Source organism: Drosophila arizonae, chromosome 3, assembly GCF_054131065.1.
Source record: "Drosophila arizonae isolate 15081-1271.41 chromosome 3, UAZ_ARI_1.0, whole genome shotgun sequence".
Lineage (NCBI taxonomy): Eukaryota > Metazoa > Arthropoda > Insecta > Diptera > Drosophilidae > Drosophila > Drosophila arizonae.
In genome coordinates, this window is record NC_142923.1 from 31,539,308 (window position 1) to 31,557,241 (window position 17,934).

Consider the following 17,934-nt stretch of genomic DNA (forward strand, 5'->3'; position numbering starts at 1 on the left):
TACCAGTAGCTTTGGGAGGCAATATCCTAAAAAGCGTATAACTTAATGCTTAAGTTTTCAGATGCAACAACGATGGAGGACGAGGTAATCATCATCAGCAGCGAGGACGAGAGGGAGGAAGAAGAGGCGGCCCGGGTCGAAGATGTTAGCGACGCTGACACCGAGCCATTCCCGGGTACGGGGTACCAAAGGCGAGGCGATCCGAGGACGGGCCAGGAGTATTACAGGACTCGCGAGGAGCGACCCCTACCCAAATTCAAACACACAGTCCATCGATCCTCGATCAACATCGTCGAGAGGCTCGATGGGTGTGTTATGTTGGTAAAGGTGGAGTTCACCACCATCTACGTGGAGATACACCAGTCGCGAGGGGCGCCGCCATACGTGGAGGAGCCACAATCCTTCCCGCCGCCGCCAGCGATATCAGGGCCGGAGGAATGTGCCGCCCCCCAGAGCGAAGACGAGAAAGAGGAGATGCGCAAGGTCCAGTCGCCGGAGGAAGAGAGGAGACAGTGGGAAGCGGAGTCATCTGAGGACCGATCCCCGTCGCGGGGACAGGGTGGCGGCCGGGAGCGCAGTCCCTTCGTCGCACCCCTCGACCCGGAGACCGCGGCGTGGGACGAAAGGACTCGGCGAGGCGAGAACGAGAAGGCGCGAGCCGCACTCTCGACCAGCGATGAGAAAAGCGGATTGAGAACCCCCCTCCGACGCCGTCGCCGGCGAAGTCCGTCGAAGAGCCCGGTCAAAAAGATCCCGAGATTCGATTTGGCGAGCGTGGCGGAAAGGCTGCGGCAATCGGGAGAAGGACGGCAAACGACCTTTTCTGTGCCGGATCATGGTTCCCCTGAGGGAGGACGGCGAGCCGATGGCCTGGAACAGGGCGCGTACGAACCGCTAGAGGAACCGAGCGCCGCGCTAGAACCGGAGGAGGATGAGGCCAAACTGCTGGCCAACATGGCCGATATCTTGGACGGCTGGGAGCCGAATTTGTTCGAGATTCTTATGGGAGACAGCCCCCCTCCATTCGACCCAGCGACGTTCACCCCACCCGGCTCGAAGATCCGGCCACTGGGGGCCTCAGTGGATAAACAGACCATCCGAGCGGTACAGTGCGAGCTAGGGATGCGGAAACTACCGCGCAGAAGGGTGCGCTTCCGTGTTCGCACCGAAGGCGCCACGGTCAACGTGACGGTCACACCCTCGAGGAGCGTGACCCTCGCTCTAGTAAGTAAGGGGGGGGATGTAAGGCGGCTCGCTGAACCTCCTCACATAATTTTTGCTATTTTTAAATGGGTCAAGGGACGCGCGCAAGTCGCGGCGATCAGCAATGCAACTCTGTTCTTCGCAGCGAAAGTTCGAAGGGCCGACGCCGTGGTGAGTTGCGACCGACTGAGAGAAGAATGGACTATTAGTTTTCGAGCAGCGAAGAGTAGCGGGTGAGCGCAAGTAGCTTATTAGAATAAATTTAAGTGAAATGTTTGAAGCTGCCGAGCTTTTTCGACAACTCTGGCTCCAATCATTTACGAAGGCAAAAAATAAAAACCAAAACGATATAATTTAGCTTATTATTTATTAATTTAATGCCGAGTCTGTGGACACTGTTTAGGCAAAGTTATTTCGATGCGAGGGTGACAAATTTGTAGGGGTTGCGCGAATGAAGACTATTTTTGTACAGAGTTCAAAAGAATATAAATAAAGAGGAGTATGCAATTAACAGAGCGGATGAGATTTACAAAGGCAAGAGATTAACTTAAGAGAAGCTTATTTAACTATTAAGAGCAATTATTAGCTGCTGCGCCGAACATCCTCCCCACCGTTAAAATACCATGACTTATAACAGGATCATCAACCGGAAGGACGCACAGCTTATTGACAGCTCGACGTGTAGTTCCAGTGGGTGTACGCAGAACAGCGACTCTCACGGCTCCATCGACTCCAGCAATGATCTCAACGACCCGGGCTAATGGCCACTTCAAAGGTGGCAGGTTTTCGTCTTTTACACAGACGACATAGTTGACCTTGATAGAAGGCCGTGGGGTCCGCCATTTTCCACGCTGTTGCAGAATTGTGAGGTATTCATCACTCCATCGCTTCCAAAACAACTGATGTATGTATGTCATACGCTGCCAGCGATCGAGGCGATTGCAGTTAATCCGAGATAGATCTGGTTCGGGGAAGTCGATAAGTGGTCGACCAATCAGGAAATGCCCTGGAGTGAGAACTCCAAGATCATCAGGGTTTTCTGAAATTGGAACAAGAGGACGAGAATTGATTATAGCCTGAATTTGGCACACCAATGTGCGCAGTTCATCGAAACCAAGAAGTGCCGATCCCATAGACCGATATAGGTGCCTTTTAGCTGTCTTCACTGCTGCCTCCCAAAGACCGCCAAAATGTGGCGAACGAGGAGGTATGAATTTCCAATCGAAGCTGTTGTTGATGCTGTAGTTGTGAACTTTAGTACGATGTTCCTGGCTCAAAAATAAACGTCTCAGATCCGCCAACTCGTTCCGTGCACCCACAAAGTTGGTTGCGTTGTCTGACCAGATGCATGTTGGAATGCCGCGCGTACTAACGAAACGCTTGAGGGCGCCCAAAAAGGCAGCTGTCGACAGATCCTTTGCAAGCTCCAGCCATACAGCCTTAGTTGTGAAACAAACGAACACGCAGACGTAGCATTTTACTGATGCTCTATTTCGTCCATCGGGCTTGTAATATAAAGGTCCACAATAGTCAACTCCAGTGATTGTGAATGCCGGTGAGCACTGTGCACGCTCCTTAGGCAAGTCTGCCATTATATGCTCAACTAGGCGAGGCCGGGATCTGCAGCAAATTATGCATTTTCGCAATGCTCGGGCAACAGTTTTCATGCCGCCTATGGGCCAAAACTGCAATCGAATAGCTGCAAGCAAAGCCTGCGGTCCGGCGTGGTGATGCATTTGATGAAAATGGGATATTATAGCGAAGGTTAAGGGATGGTTTTTGGGTAAAATAATTGGGTGACGCGCATCGAAGCCAAGAGTAGAATGCCCCAAACGACCACCAACTCTTAGTAGACCAAAATCATCCATAAACGGAAATAGCGAAAGAATGGCGCTTGACGAGTGTATATTCCTTCCATTCTGTAGTTCAGAGTATTCCGGTTGCAACTGAGCTCTTTGAGCAAGACGACATAATAGGAACAATCCTTGCCGCAGATCATCCGATGATAACTCAGGTGATTTTATTTTCCGGATGAATTTATGAACATAACCAAAGATTCGCTTCATTATTCCGAATGAATTTATGTACTTGAATGACAAAGAGATGTCCACATGCTCTGCCGACAGCAAGACTCTTTGACGCATTTCAGGCAAGCATGCTTCAGGCAAGCAGTGCCTAGGCCAATAACATTTTTCCTCTTGCAAAAAAGAAGGTCCATAATTTCGAGTGCAAGAGCTCTAACGGTGCTGCTCCTTTAGATAACATATCTGCAGGATTCATCTCAGTTGGCACGTAATGCCACTCCATGCCGATTGTGAGCTGCTGTATGGCACAAACCTTGTTAGCAACAAAAACATTGAATTTGGATGGCTCTTCCTTTAGCCAAGACAAGACCACCGCTGAATCTGACCAGCAATGCATCTCACATTCGAACAAGTTCAGTTTCTCTATCTCGCTTATCAAGTTCGCAAGCAGAAATGCAGCGCATAACTCAAGCTTAGGCACAGTGAGGGTCTTTAGTGGGGCGACTCTAGCCTTGGAACAGAGTAGATGCACTTTAACAGCATTATTCTTCGATGACCGAACATAAACACAAGAGCCATAGGCCTGAAGGCTAGCATCGCAGAAGGCATGTAATTCAACTCTTGCTTTAAGTTGGAGTACATAACGAAAAAATGTTGCATTGCTCACTTGATGATGCTCACAATGATTGTGGTAGACTCTCATCCCATTGTAGCTTGTCTCTCCACATGCGTTGTAAGATGATTTTTGCCCTAGTTAATGTTGGTCCGATCAAACCTAACGGATCGTAGCATCGCGCAATGGTTGAAAGAACTGAACGTTTTGTGTGTTTTCCAACACTAATTTTGGGCTCGAAAGTGAATACGAAGCTATCCTTTCGAGGCTCCCAGATGAGTCCAAGAGTTTTTGTCACATCGGTCCCATCGTCGAGTTTGAGAAAACTCTCCTGCTCGATTTCTGGAACTCCGCGAGGAATGTTGATTGAGTTTGAGCACCATTTTCTCAATTTGAAGTTGCCTCGCTCAAGAAGATTTTTAGTTTGTTCCATTATGTCGCGAACTTCTTCAACTGAATTGCCTCCTGAGATCAGATCGTCAACATAGAAATCTCGCAAAACAGTTTTAGCTCCTAGGGGGTATGATGACGACTCATTCATTGCTAATTGGTGCATTGCACGAATAGCCAAAAAAGAAGCGGGCTTAGTCCCATAAGTGACGGTATTCAATTTGAAGACTAGAATGTCGTCGTCTGATGAGTTTCGCCATAAGATACATTGAAGCATTGCATCAGGCTCTGAAACCTTCACACACCTATACATTTTACTAAAATCACCTGTAAGTGCAATGGAAAATGTGCGAAAACGAACGAGTGTGTGAAACAATGTAGCTTGTATGGTCGGTCCTGACATAAGAATATCATTTAATGAAAGCCCAGATGTGGTAACAGCCGAACCGTCGAATACCACTCTCAGCTTTGTTGTCGAACTTTCTTCTTTGTATACACAATGATGAGGCAAGAAATATTTGCATTTAGAAATCTCTGCGCTGGGCACCGGTGACATATGGCCGAGATCAATATATTCTTTCATAAATGCAGAGTATTTTTCCTTCATAGCATGATTTCGAGCAAACTTACGCTCCAAATTTAAGAGCCGACGCTTGGCCTACACATAAGAGTCGCCCAAAGATTCGAAGCCTTGCTTTTTTGGCAAGCAGACTAAGTATTCCCCTGAAGACAATCGACGATGAGTTGCGATGAAATGCTGCTGACAGTGGAGCTCCTCTGTTGTTGGCGATAGGCTCAAAAACGTGCTCCACTTCCCAAAATTGATGAACCAAATCATCAAGCCGAGTGCTGAGATTGGTATCATCGGAAGCTCTTTGAGTTACGATGAACGATGAGAGTTTGGGGACCGATTGCCCGCCACCTGATATGATCCAGCCGAGTTGAGTTTTCTGCAAAACTGGCAACCCAGGTGCCAACATAATTTGCCCAATACACAACAGCTCAAAGAAAAGACCAGCTCCGATGAGAAGATCAATCCGCTGTGACTTATAAAATAAGGGATCAGCTAACTTTATATTTGAGGGTATGTTCCAACTATTAGTAGACATTGAAATTCCAGGCTGATTATCAGTAATCGTCTTGGCGATGATTGCGCTGATGGTAGTTGAGTAATCTGAAATCCGCGATTTCAGAACGAGATCGACTGAGTATCCTTCAGTTGAGAAGCTAGCATCTCCAATGCCAGAAACTTCAGTAAGCGACTTTCTTTTTCGGAGCTGAAGCTGATTAGCGAATTGCGTGGTATCAAAGTGAAGTTGAGATCCTGAATCTAAGAGTACACGACACGGAACGAATGTTCCAGCTCGATTCTTAACAGGGATTATAGCAGTGGCTAGAAGCACAACATCAGACGAATGAGGCGACAGATGGGCTTGAGGCAAAGAAGGTGACATTGCAACCATAGCAGAGGAATGTATTGCATTTGTTTGTTGGACAGTGTTGGATGTATCTACTGAAGATTGATTGTAATGCAATAAAGTATGGTGCTTCGATTGACAAGTGCGGCAGGTACTAGATTTGCAATCTTTCAGCTGATGCCCCTTTCTTAGGCAATTTAGGCACAGAGCGAGTCTCTTGGCCTCCTTATGTCGTGCAATGGGTGGCAATTGCTCAAAACGCTTACATTGAAATATCATGTGGCTCGTGTCTTCGCAAAAGACACAACGACTGGGAGTTTTGGAAGCAACAAATGATTCTCTTAAATGTGTACTCACGATCTTCCCTGACTTGCCAACCTGACCATCCTGCAAAACTTGATCCACATTTTCAAGCATTCGACACCGCTCTTGCAAGAACGTTGACAACTTGGCCCACGACGGTAACTCATTTGCTGATGATCGTTCCTCCCATTTGGCCTGAGTGCATTTGTCCAATTTCTGCAACACTGTTTGCACGATGATACAATCAGCGACTTCTTCCCTCGATGCAAGAGAATCCATAGCACGAATGTGAGATGTAACCTTATCCGCCAACTGCCTCAGTCTGCCCACAGATGAATCTGCCTTCTCAAGCCCAAATATCGCTCTGATGTGTGCCTGTAAAATAAAACGTTTATTATCAAATCGACGTTGAAGAATATCCAGAGCGACGCTATAGTTAGCCCTATTTATTTCCAATGAGCCGATGGTATCCAGCGCAGCACCACTTAAGCAGGACCGAAGATGTTGGAGCTTCTCAATAGGGCTGAGATCAGAGTCAGCATCTATGATCGTTTTGAACATAGAGAAAAAGTTTTCCCACTCAGTATAGATTCCACTAAATTTTGGCAATTCCAACTGCGGCAAACGCGACCGATTTGACATAATGAGCACTGGATTAGCATTTGTAAAGCTTGTATTAAGTGTCGAAGAAAACTGTTGATTTGGCCGACTTCCCAGTTCACGTTGAAGCAGGGCCTTAAACTTCAGTAGAATTGATTCAAATTTCGCAGGTAAATCACTGGATATGGACTCAAAATCTGATTCTTCTAAGTTCGTGTGAACCGCATCGAAATTTGACTCTAATTTGGTGATCGAGTCCAAAAGTACACGTAAATCACACGAATCCATATGGCTTAATTTGTCCGCGTCTGATTCGGCATATGGACTTTCGAGTCTATCGAACAGCGCTTTCGTTTTACGCTTTAGATAAGTGACCTGAGATGCAGGCACTTGATCAGCACTCGATTCTAAATTATTCATTTTTTTAAATTTTAGTCACAAATGTAGTCAATTATGTTCACTTTTGCAAAAGCACTTGCAATTGTAACGCTAATGTACAAGCTAATAGTTCCACTTATGCACATATAATTTATCTGCACATTTTATATGCAACCCCACTGTACGTATATATATATGTATGTACGTGTGTGATCGAGACAACTATTTTCGGAATAGCTGCGCAGACGCTACATAAAAGGCGCTAAACGCGATGATCCATGGACGAAAGAAAAAATGATAAAGATAATCAGAATGCAAAGCCACTGCATGCAGATTATCTGAGTTTTGATTTATGTATGTGTGTGTGTGTGTGTGTCTTCTACGATTGACACAGCTTTTTAGGTTTGCGCGCTTTCTATGCAGATGCAGCTGAGAAGGCGCCAACCGCGACGAACGAAACGGCAATTAAACAAGTAAGAAAGCTCTAGTCGAGACTGCTCGACTACGAGATCCCCTGAACCCTTGGAGCAATAGATATTTCAATAATTTTTCGCGTCTTTCAGCTTACACAAGAAACACACACACACACACACAGGCACGTACGCACACACAGGCATACATACACACACACGCATACAGACACACATACACACACACACACGCATACATACACAACAAACTATTTGAAGCGCTTTGGCCACGAGGAATCTGACGAGTGCACCTGGTGCGAGCGAGGGCATGTGGAAGACGCCAACCACATTCTTTTCGAATGTGGACGGTTCCTGGAGGAGAGGCGTCGTCTGGAAGAGGCAATGGGCCGCTCCATCAGAGCGGACAACTTAGTCAACGCTGGAATCGGAGGAAGCTTGGGAACTAACAAGCACCTTCGCGGCCACGGTGATGATGGAGCTCCGCAGAGTCGAGCGATCGAGAAGACGAGCTGTCCCAGGCTAAGGTAGCGCATAGTGCTTGCGAAGCAATGCTTTACGGCCGTCCCGCAAGCACCGCGCGAGTTATGGTTTTTGCACTATACTTCATATATCTTGAGATACACAAGTACAATAAAACTGTTAATCACTGAAAACAAAACTATCTTTAGATGTTCATATACTTTAAGTGATAGTTCAATAAAAACACGCTTAATATCTTTAGATATTGTAATTCTCGCTTTATTGATAAAAAGAACTTCTGTTCTGTTCGGAATGAATCTTAAGACTAACTGTAAAGTATTTCTTGGCATATGCAAATGCCTGTTTATATATATATATATATATGTTGCTTTATTTTTATACCCTGAACCCATTTTCAATGGGAAATCAGGGTATAATGGTTTTGTTGAAATGTATGTAACAGGCAGAAGGAGGCGTGGCAGACCCCACAAAGTATATATATTCTTGATCAGGGCGACGAGCTGAGTTGATTTGGCCCTGTCCGTCTGTCTGTCCGTCTGTCCGTCTGTCCGTCCGTCCGTCTGTCCGTCTGTCCGTATGTATGAACGCGTCGATTTCAGAAGATATAAGAGCTAGAGACTTCAAATTTTTTTTAAAATGTCCGTAATTACAGCGCGCATATCAAGTTTATCATTAAAAATCGATAACTCATCCCGATATTTTTTTATCGATAAAAAACCTTATCGAAAACCAGCTATAAAATTATATCTTCTACACCTTTATTGCTAGAGTCTCCAAATGTTTAATGTATGCTTATATGCAATTTATACAATTTCGGTTTTTGTTAAAATTTATCCCCCACCCTTAAATTCACCCCCTCACCATCACTTTTGTAAAAACCGTATTTCAAATACTAGAGACTTGTGCTTTGGCAATTACATGCATATTCATGTTATAATCATAATCTAAAAGTTTCATGAAGATCGTACGTCCATAAAAAAAGTTATTAAACAATTAAGTTCTCATAGTAAGCGCACACTGCAGCCCATGCGTGTTTATGCGTGGGTGCTTGTGTGTATGTGTTTGTGTATGTGTGTGTGTTTCTTGTGTAAGCTGAAAGACGCGAAAAATTATTGAAATAGCTAGCACTCCAAGGGTTCAGGGGATCTCGTAGTCGAGCAGTCTCGACTAGAGCTTTCTTACTTGTTATATATACGTTGCTTACATTTGTTGTTGCTAGCTGGGCATTTACAACGGAAGCGGCGAAGACGCTTACGTTGTTTATGCTTTTGTAATCTGATCTCTTTTTAAATATTTCTGCATGATTATGCTGAGTTGGTCATTATTGTCATTCCCATGCACAAGTGCAATTGGTTGTGCAATTTGCATGAGCGTATTTGGTTGCATTGATTGCATAACTCCTCCCCCTTTTGATGAGGGATTCTCCTGGATTCCTCTTTTACATTTTGTATACATATATATTCCTATGAAGAGGAGTACAAGAGCGATTGATGTTATGCCAAAGCTATTGGAAATTATTGTTTGCGCTCTGATTTCTTTTATGGCTTTAGTGTTTTTTATTTCTTCTAATATGATTTCTTTGAATGTTTGTTTTTCTGTAAAGTTAAATGAATTTTCTTCTTCTCCATCGTCAGAAAACGATTGTATGTATATTTCTTGATTATTTTTATAGTAAGTTTGGTCAATGAAGATTGTACAATTTGTAAATTCTACGAGGAAGTTACCTTTTAATATTTCATTATTGGTGGATTCATTACAATTATATTGAATTATCTTATTTTCTGCGTTGCTTATTAATAATGTGCCTTCATTTATTAATTGCATCTTAAACTCTATGTCTTCTATCATTCTACAATTATTCTTAGTGATACAGTTAGAACTTAATTTTAGTTCATTTATTGTTTTCTGTTCTTCGTATGTGTAAGTTTTGTTATCTATTTTTACCACTCTTTCGGGACTCATGTCGATTCTTTTATTTTTCTGGTTTGTTAGTGGGGTTATCAGAAATATTGTGGTTGTTATGATGTTAGTTGGTATTTTAATTGCAATGATTATGTTATTTTCGTGAGTCATGACACCCATGCGGATTAATTTAATTTTGTAGAAGTCTATGTTGTAGAGTGTGAATTCTTCGTTTGTTAGTATAGAAGGATGAAAGAGGTTGTACTTAGCTGACGCTATTATGTCTAAGATGGTGTCGACTTTATCGTGCAAAAATTTAAGTTTTAGTAATTGGTCGTGATACATAATGTCATTTTTAATTATATTATTGAATGTTTCTATGCTGTTAAGAGTGTTAGTTATTTTTTTTTCTATCATCTAGTATTACTTCTTTTAAAGTGTTAATGGATTTCTGAAGGTCATTGTTTATTTTTACTTGTTCGTTAATGTTTTTTATTATATTGTGTTCGTTTTCTTGATTGTTTAGGAGATGATTCATAATAATTTCCCTATCGTCATCGTCCATGAGGCCGGTGAGCCACTTCTGAGTTTTCCCTATAACGTTAACGAGACCGCGTTTTTGTCTTGTTAGTGGATTTGGGGTTATTGATCTTATTTTAATTCTTATGGTTTCTATTTCTGCGTCCAATCTATGTCTGTTTTGCTTAACTAAGATTTTTGTGTTGTTCTGTATTATGTTTGTTAATTCTAATATTTCTTGCGTATTTATTATATGTAGAACCATTTTAGAATTGTTTACCAGTTCTATTGTGCTCTCCCCTAGTGATACGAAACCGTTCTCAGCCAGGATTGGGGTTATCTTGATCATTGCTGCCGACAGTGTTGGCAACAGGAACATGATGACGATTGTTATTATTACCTGGAAATTTGGTAGGTCTTTTAACATTTGTTGTATGAATATTTTGTAAATTAGCTTTTATGAATTTGGGTTCTTCCTTATGTCTTAGGTTTTTATAATTCTTAATAAAGCCCTCTGTTCTATTCTCTATATAGGTTTCTCTTTTATCATTTAGCTTTGCTATTTTTCTAGATTTTTCTGCTGACATTTTTTCGAACAATTTCAAGTGATCTACTTTGTGATTCTGTACTTCGAATGGTGTGGATTTCGTGGTGGTGTGGTATGTGTTATTGTAAAAGTATACAGCTCTAGCCATTTGTTCGATTATTGGTCTTTTCTCTTCTATGTTTAGTGTGCGAATTTTTTCTGTTAGTGTGTTATTAAGTCTTTCAACGTCGCTATTGCCAGTGTGACTGTTTGGTTTAGTTGTATGGTATTCTATGCCTTCCTTTTCTAGAAATTCTCTGACGTTAAGACTATTAAATTCGTTGTCGAAGACAAATTTATGGACCTTCCCTTTTATTGACAAGAATTGTTGAATGTGTTCTACGATTGTGACGCTATTTCTGTCGTTAAGTGGGAAGCAAGTGGCGTGTTTTGAGAATTTGTCGATGAATAGTATAAAGGATTGTTTTGAGTTAACGTATGTATCTACGTGTACTATCTCATTGCAAGTTCTTGGTGTTTCTGTAAGATAAAAGTTGTTCTTTATAGGTTTTCTATCGTATTTCCCACCACTACAAACGTCACAGTTATTGATTATTCTATGAATATGGGTCTTTAGGTTAGGGTGGTATATTTCGAGTTTAAGCTTCTGATACGTGGCAACTATCCCGCAATGGCCACTCTCGTTTTTATGAAATAAGGCTATTTGGGTATGCAGTTCATCTTCCGACTCAATATCCCTAACGAACCTAGTGCACTTTACAAATTTTACTTTTGGGTTGGAAGTGTATTCCTTCGCTATTATTTTCTGTAGTTGGTAGAACTCATGGTCACTTAGGTGTGAATAAACTCCTATTTTTCCTGTTGTTATTTCTCGTCGGAGGATGTTTATTGCTTGGTTGTTTTCTATGTCTTTCTTGCTAATGTAAATTCTCTTTTTGTCGAACACCTGTACGGTGGTTTCGAGTTTTCTTTCTGTGAAAATTAGCTGTACATTGAATCTGTTAACTGCTGTTTCTAGTATGGACATGTCGAAACCCTGATCTTCTTCTTTAGAATGAATCGTTTGAGCTGCTAGGGATCTATTGTCTTCATCGTTCGTGGACTCAACTTCCATTAGGTTTATTTCGTCCTCTCTAATTCTACTCAAAAAGTCGGCGATGTTATTACATTTCCCTTTTATATATTCTATATGGAAGTTGTACTCTCCCAGACTGATGAGCCATCTCTGTAATCTTGGGCTTATGTCTTTGCCTGTATATTTAGCCATTAGCCATTTTAATGGTTGGTGGTCGCTCTCGAGGTTGAATTCTCTACCATAAACATATGGTCGAAAGTATTTTACGGCCCACACTATGGCTAAGAGCTCTTTTTCTATGGTTGAATAGTTACATTCGTGCTGATTTAACGTTCGGGATGCGTATGCGATTGGGTGACTTTCTTGAGAAAGGACTGCTCCCACCGCGAAATTGCTTGCATCTGTAGTGATAGTGAACTTTTTAGAAAAATTTGGGTATCGTAGGACTGGACTATTTGTAACTAATGTTTTCAACTTTTCAAATGCTGCTATGTAGCTTGGGTCGTCGGTGTTGATTGTCATGTTTTTCTTCAGATATCTTGACATAGGGAATGCTATTTTTGCATAATCTTTAACAAATTTTCTATAAAATCCTGTCATTCCTAGGAACGACTTAATCTGCTTTGCAGTTCGGGGTAATTTTAAATTCTGAATAATGTTTACTTTATCTGGGTTCGGTTTGATGCCGTGAGTGGTCAAGATATGACCAAGGAATTGCGTTTCTTTCTTTAGAAAGTCACATTTATCTACTTGAATTTTTAAATTGGCATCTTTTAAAGTTTTGAATATTTTTCTTAATGTGGTCATATGTTCTTGAAGGGATGTGCTGAAGATTAGTATGTCGTCCATGTAGACGACGCAATTTTCGCCAATATAGTCTTTCAAGACTTCGTTCATGAGTCTCTGGAATGTCGATGGAGCATTTTTGAGTCCAAACGGCATTCTGATGAACTCGTAGTGACCTGACGGTGTTGAAAATGCTGTCTTTGGTCTGTCCTCTTCTTTAACGAGAATTTGATGAAAGCCTTTCGCTAAGTCGAGGGTTGTAAAATATTGTGATCTACCCAGTTTATCTAGTAAAGAATTAAGATTAGGAATTGGGAATCTGTCGTCGACCGTAAATTCATTCAATTTGCGGTAATCGATGACAATTCTGAACTTTTTTGACCCTGAATTATCGAGTTTTTTCTCAACAATCCATAAGGGGCTGTTATAGGGGGAGTTACTTTCTTTTATAATATTCTGCTTAAGCATTTCTTTTATCTGTCTATTTATTTCTTTTTCGTGGATTTGGGGATATCTATATATTTTAGAATATAAAGGCCTATCCACTGTAGTAATAATTTCGTGAGAGATTTGGTTTGTTGCTGACAAAACGTCCCCCTCCCGAAAAAATAGATCATCGGATTCTGCAAGTAGAGCTTCGACCGCTTGGCGTTCTTCGTCATTTAAATGTTCGAGGTTGAGACGGTCTCGTATATGATCTATGTTTATAGGTTGCAGAGCACAAGCGTTGTGCATTGATTCTGGATATTCGTAGTCTAAAAAATAGAATTTCTTGTCTAGTAATTGTACGTATCGTTCAGTATTATTTATTTGAGCTTTAAATGCTTTTAGAAAGTTTTGCCCTATTATTGCTGAGAAATTTTCATTTGGGAAATCTATAAGTTTCCACTGGAGTGTTCCTAAGTATGGAATTTCTTTGGGGAAAGGTGTGGTTACGGCGTATTTTACAATATTAACACCGTTAAGGGTTTTGTAAGAGCAAGGTCTGGTGAGTTCAATTTTTGGGTACTGGTATTCAAGAACTTTTGATTTTAAGATGCTTGTCGTTGCACCAGTGTCGACTAAGCATCTGATTTCCTCCTTTCCTATTGTCCATGTTATTATGGGTAGGTTTGCCCTAGGCAAGGTATCAAAAAATTTACTTCTTCTCCCTGATTTTCTTCCAAAGTTCCGATTTCCATAGGAGTGGAATCGTTCCTTTGGGTATCGACGCTCATATGAGACATTCTTGTTTGTCTTGAGCCATTGTTTTTGCTGTTATAATTTGGTCTAGGATTATGGTTAAGTTGTGTTCTGTTATCTGGCTGTTGATTTATTTGACCAGTGTTCTTGTTATTATAAGGGGGCTGGCTGTTTTGATTTTGTCTGTTGTATGTGGTGTTGGTATTAGTGTTAGTGTTAGTGTTAATGTTAGTGTTAGTTCTTGTGTTAATATTAGTGTTAGCGTTGTTTTGCTTCTGGTAAGTGTTGTTAATTGTTTTTCTATATCTCTGTGATATAGCCCTAGGATCATCTAGTGCTTTAATGTTAGAATATCTTGTTTGAAGAGCATGCATAGAAATTCCTTGATCGACATGAATTCTGAATGGGGTGTCTATTTTGTTTATTAATATATTTAACAAATCTCTATCTACTTTATCGTTTTCGTATATTGTAGGTTTTAATTCGTCGAACATGTATATTTTATTTATCTCGCATTTTGCCTTTTCAAATTCTAAAAATAGCTCTCTTAAACTACTTACTTTAATGTATCTGCATCTGTCGAACACATCCTCGTAAGTCGTCTTCGGACGCATTTGCTCCATTAGTTTCGTCTTCATCTGTTGCCAGGTTGGTTCCATCCCCAGCTGTCTAATGTAGTCTGCTGCTGCTCCCGAGACCTTCTCGTTGGCGACGATGCTGGTGCCGAATTGAATTAGCAGCTCATTTCCTTGGCACAGCGTCATGAGAAATTCAACTGATCTGATGAAGGCCAACACATCATGTTGATCATCCAGCTGTCGTAGTTGGCGAAATTGTTGGATGATGTCTTTGTTCGATAACCACTGGGTTGGTTGTTGTTGTTGTTGTTGTTGTTGTTGTTGTTGTTGTCTGAGTGAGTTTAGCGCTGCTTCTTGCTGGAGTATGACTCCTCTTAGATTTTGAAGCTCCTCTTCCATAATTGTATTTTCGATTCTGCGGTTTTTGTCAAATTTATGGATAGTGCTTTTGTTCGTTGAGTACCTTGGGTACATAAAATTGTCACTTTTTTGAGTTAACTGCTAACTCACGAATTAGTTTGCTGTTGCGGTTTTATTTATTTCTGCACAAATTTGTCGGCAACATCAACTAAACACAATTGTGCTTACACTTGCTAAGAGATTTTATACGCCAACAGTTTTCTTTTATGCATACGTTGCAGTTTTTATAGTTTTATTTTTGTTTATGCGGATTAACTTTTGTTGAATAGAACGCACTTTTTGTTTATGGGGATTAACTTCGGTTAAACAAAACGCACTTGTTCGGTTTCGGCTGCGCCAGTTATGGTTTTTGCACTATACTTCATATATCTTGAGATACACAAGTACAATAAAACTGTTAATCACTGAAAACAAAACTATCTTTAGATGTTCATATACTTTAAGTGATAGTTCAATAAAAACACGCTTAATATCTTTAGATATTGTAATTCTCGCTTTATTGATAAAAAGAACTTCTGTTCTGTTCGGAATGAATCTTAAGACTAACTGTAAAGTATTTCTTGGCATATGCAAATGCCTGTTTATATATATATATATATATGTTGCTTTATTTTTATACCCTGAACCCATTGAAAATGGGAAATCAGGGTATAATGGTTTTGTTGAAATGTATGTAACAGGCAGAAGGAGGCGTGGCAGACCCCACAAAGTATATATATTCTTGATCAGGGCGACGAGCTGAGTCGATTTGGCCCTGTCCGTCTGTCTGTCTGTCCGTCTGTCCGTCTGTCCGTCTGTCCGTCTGTCCGTCCGTCCGTCTGTCCGTCTGTCCGTATGTTTGAACGCGTCGATTTCCGAAGATATAAGAGCTAGAGACTTGAATTTTTTTTTAAATGACCGTATATACAGCGCGGACGTCGAGTTTGCTTTTAAAATTCGATAAATCATCCCGTTATGTTTTTATCGAGTAAAAACATTCAAGTTCAAATCAGATGCCACTATAGCTAATTTTGAATGATTTTTCTTTTTTTAAATTTCTCAAATATTCAATATAATATGTAGATCATATGCTGAAAGTTTCATTAAATTCCGTTCAGTCAAAAATTAATAAAAAATAATCAAATATTTGGCCAATTAACAAACGCACGGGCAGCAGCTACAACAAAAACATTCGTTGAATCACATCAGCTGTTAGTTTTGTTTAGTTTTGGTAGATGGCGCAGCAACAGTGAATCTATTTGAGTTTTGCCAGCGCCACTAGCAGATGTGGGGTGGCCTAGTGTGTTAGCTGCTTGACCCTCGATCGAGAGGTCGCGGTTCGAGTCCCGATCGATGCAACTGATGTTAAATTTTTTTAATTGTTTCAAAATATTTTTATATTTTCATAAATGAGTTTTCTATATAATTTATATTTTTAAATACACCGAAATTGAAATTTTAACCATACTTTATGTGCGTTTTTAATAGTTTGGTTATTCTAGCAGATTCTTAGAATCGCATCAGCAGTTAGTTTCGTTCAGTTTTGGTAGATGGCGCTGCAGCAGTGAATCTATTTGAGTTTTGCCAGCGCCACTAGCAGGAGTGAGGTGGCCTAGTGTGTTAGCTGCATGACGCTCGATCGAGAAGTCGCGGTTCGAATCCCGATCGGTGCAACTGATATTAACTTTTTTAATTGTTTCAAAATATTTTTATATTTTATTAAATGAGTTTGGTATTTTATTTGTATTTTTAAATACATCGAAATTGAAATTTCAGCCTTACAAAATGGGCATTTTTATTTGTTGGGTTCAGGGTAGTAGCTAGTCGAGCACTCTCGACTAGAGTTTTCTTACTTGTTATATATACGTTGCTTACATTTGTTGTTGCTAGCTGGGCATTTACAACGGAAGCGGCGAAGACGCTTACGTTGTTTATGCTTTTGTAATCTGATCTCTTTTTAAATATTTCTGCATGATTATGCTGAGTTGGTCATTATTGTCATTCCCATGCACAAGTGCAATTGGTTGTGCAATTTGCATGAGCGTATTTGGTTGCATTGATTGCATAACTCGCGCTATCCTAGCCACCACGCAACTTGTAATTTGTTATATAATTTTGCCAATAAATGAATATAAAAAAAAAAAAAAAAACAAAAAAAAAACATACACAAACGCATACACACACACATACACTTACACATACACAAACACATACATACACATACACAAACACATACACACACATACACAAACACATACACACACAAGCACCCACGCATAAACACGCATGGGCTGCAGTGTGCGCTTACTATGAGAACTTAATTGTTTAATAACTTTTTTTATGGACGTACGATCTTCATGAAACTTTCAGATTGCAACTTTCAGATGATTATAACATGAATATACATGTAATTGCCAAAGCACAAGTCTCTAGTATTTGAAATACGCTTTTTACAAAAGTGAGGGTGAGGGGGTGAATTTAGAGGTGGGGGGTTAATTTTGACAAAAATCGAAATTGTATAAATTGCATGTAAGCATACATTAAAAATTTGGAGACTCTAGCAATAAAGGTGTAGAAGATATAATTTTATAACTGGTTTTCGATAAGGGTTTTTATCGATAAAAAAAAGATCGGGATGAGTTATCGATTTTTAATGATAAACTTGATATGCGCGCTGTAATTACGGACATTTAAAAAAAAAAAATTTGAAGTCTCTAGCTCTTATATCTTCTGAAATCGACGCGTTCATACATACGGACAGACGGACAGACAGACGGACAGGGCCAAATCAACTCAGCTCGTCACCCTGATCAAGAATATATATACTTTGTGGGGTCTGCCACGCCTCCTTCTCCCTGTTACATACATTTCAACAAAACCATTATACCCTGATTTCCCATTGAAAATGGGTTCAGGGTATAAAGAGGATGCAAAAAACTCAAGACAATTGCATACACATACATATATGCAGTTCGAACGAAATGTTAAATGTTTTACAAGGTTGTGTCACAATGAAATTGATAATTTGAATGCACTATCTTGCACAAATGTTTTTTAAATTTCACTGATGAGCGACGCCAAGATGGTGTAATAACTTTTAACGCGC

General features: G+C 40.5%; 3 protein-coding genes across 6 annotated transcripts in view; 1 reads left to right on the forward strand and 2 right to left on the reverse strand.

Moving 5' to 3' along the window:
• LOC149270078 (uncharacterized) overlaps positions 1 to 1,714 on the forward strand; it is a 39,593-nt gene extending 37,879 nt beyond the window's left edge. For 3 of the 4 annotated variants that reach the window (XM_089463703.1, XM_089463701.1, XM_089463700.1), the window contains one exon: positions 62 to 1,714. In XM_089463703.1, coding sequence (XP_089319829.1) covers positions 73 to 1,440 — 1,368 coding nt within the window. In that variant the 5' untranslated portion in view covers positions 62 to 72 and the 3' untranslated portion in view covers positions 1,441 to 1,714. Of the gene's footprint in view, positions 1 to 54 lie in introns of all 4 variants that reach the window. The other variant, XM_089463702.1, reaches the window with a different exon arrangement.
• On the reverse strand, positions 1,617 to 3,383 carry LOC149270079 (uncharacterized). Its single transcript, XM_089463698.1, has one exon. The coding sequence runs from the start codon at positions 3,345 to 3,347 to the stop codon at positions 1,773 to 1,775; it is 1,575 nt and encodes a 524-aa protein (XP_089319824.1). The 5' UTR covers positions 3,348 to 3,383; the 3' UTR covers positions 1,617 to 1,772.
• Positions 3,384 to 4,545: 1,162 nt separating this feature from the next.
• On the reverse strand, positions 4,546 to 7,417 carry LOC149270080 (uncharacterized). The gene has a single exon (XM_089463696.1). It carries the CDS (start codon positions 6,969 to 6,971, stop codon positions 4,857 to 4,859), a length of 2,115 nt encoding a protein of 704 aa, XP_089319822.1. The 5' UTR covers positions 6,972 to 7,417; the 3' UTR covers positions 4,546 to 4,856.
• Between the last annotated feature and the right edge of the window lie 10,517 nt (positions 7,418 to 17,934).

Coding starts and splice junctions, on each gene's coding strand:
- LOC149270079 (XM_089463698.1), bottom strand. CDS start 3,347: ATGCGTCAAAGAGTCTTGCTGTCGGCAGAGCATGTGGACATCTCTTTG.
- LOC149270080 (XM_089463696.1), bottom strand. CDS start 6,971: ATGAATAATTTAGAATCGAGTGCTGATCAAGTGCCTGCATCTCAGGTC.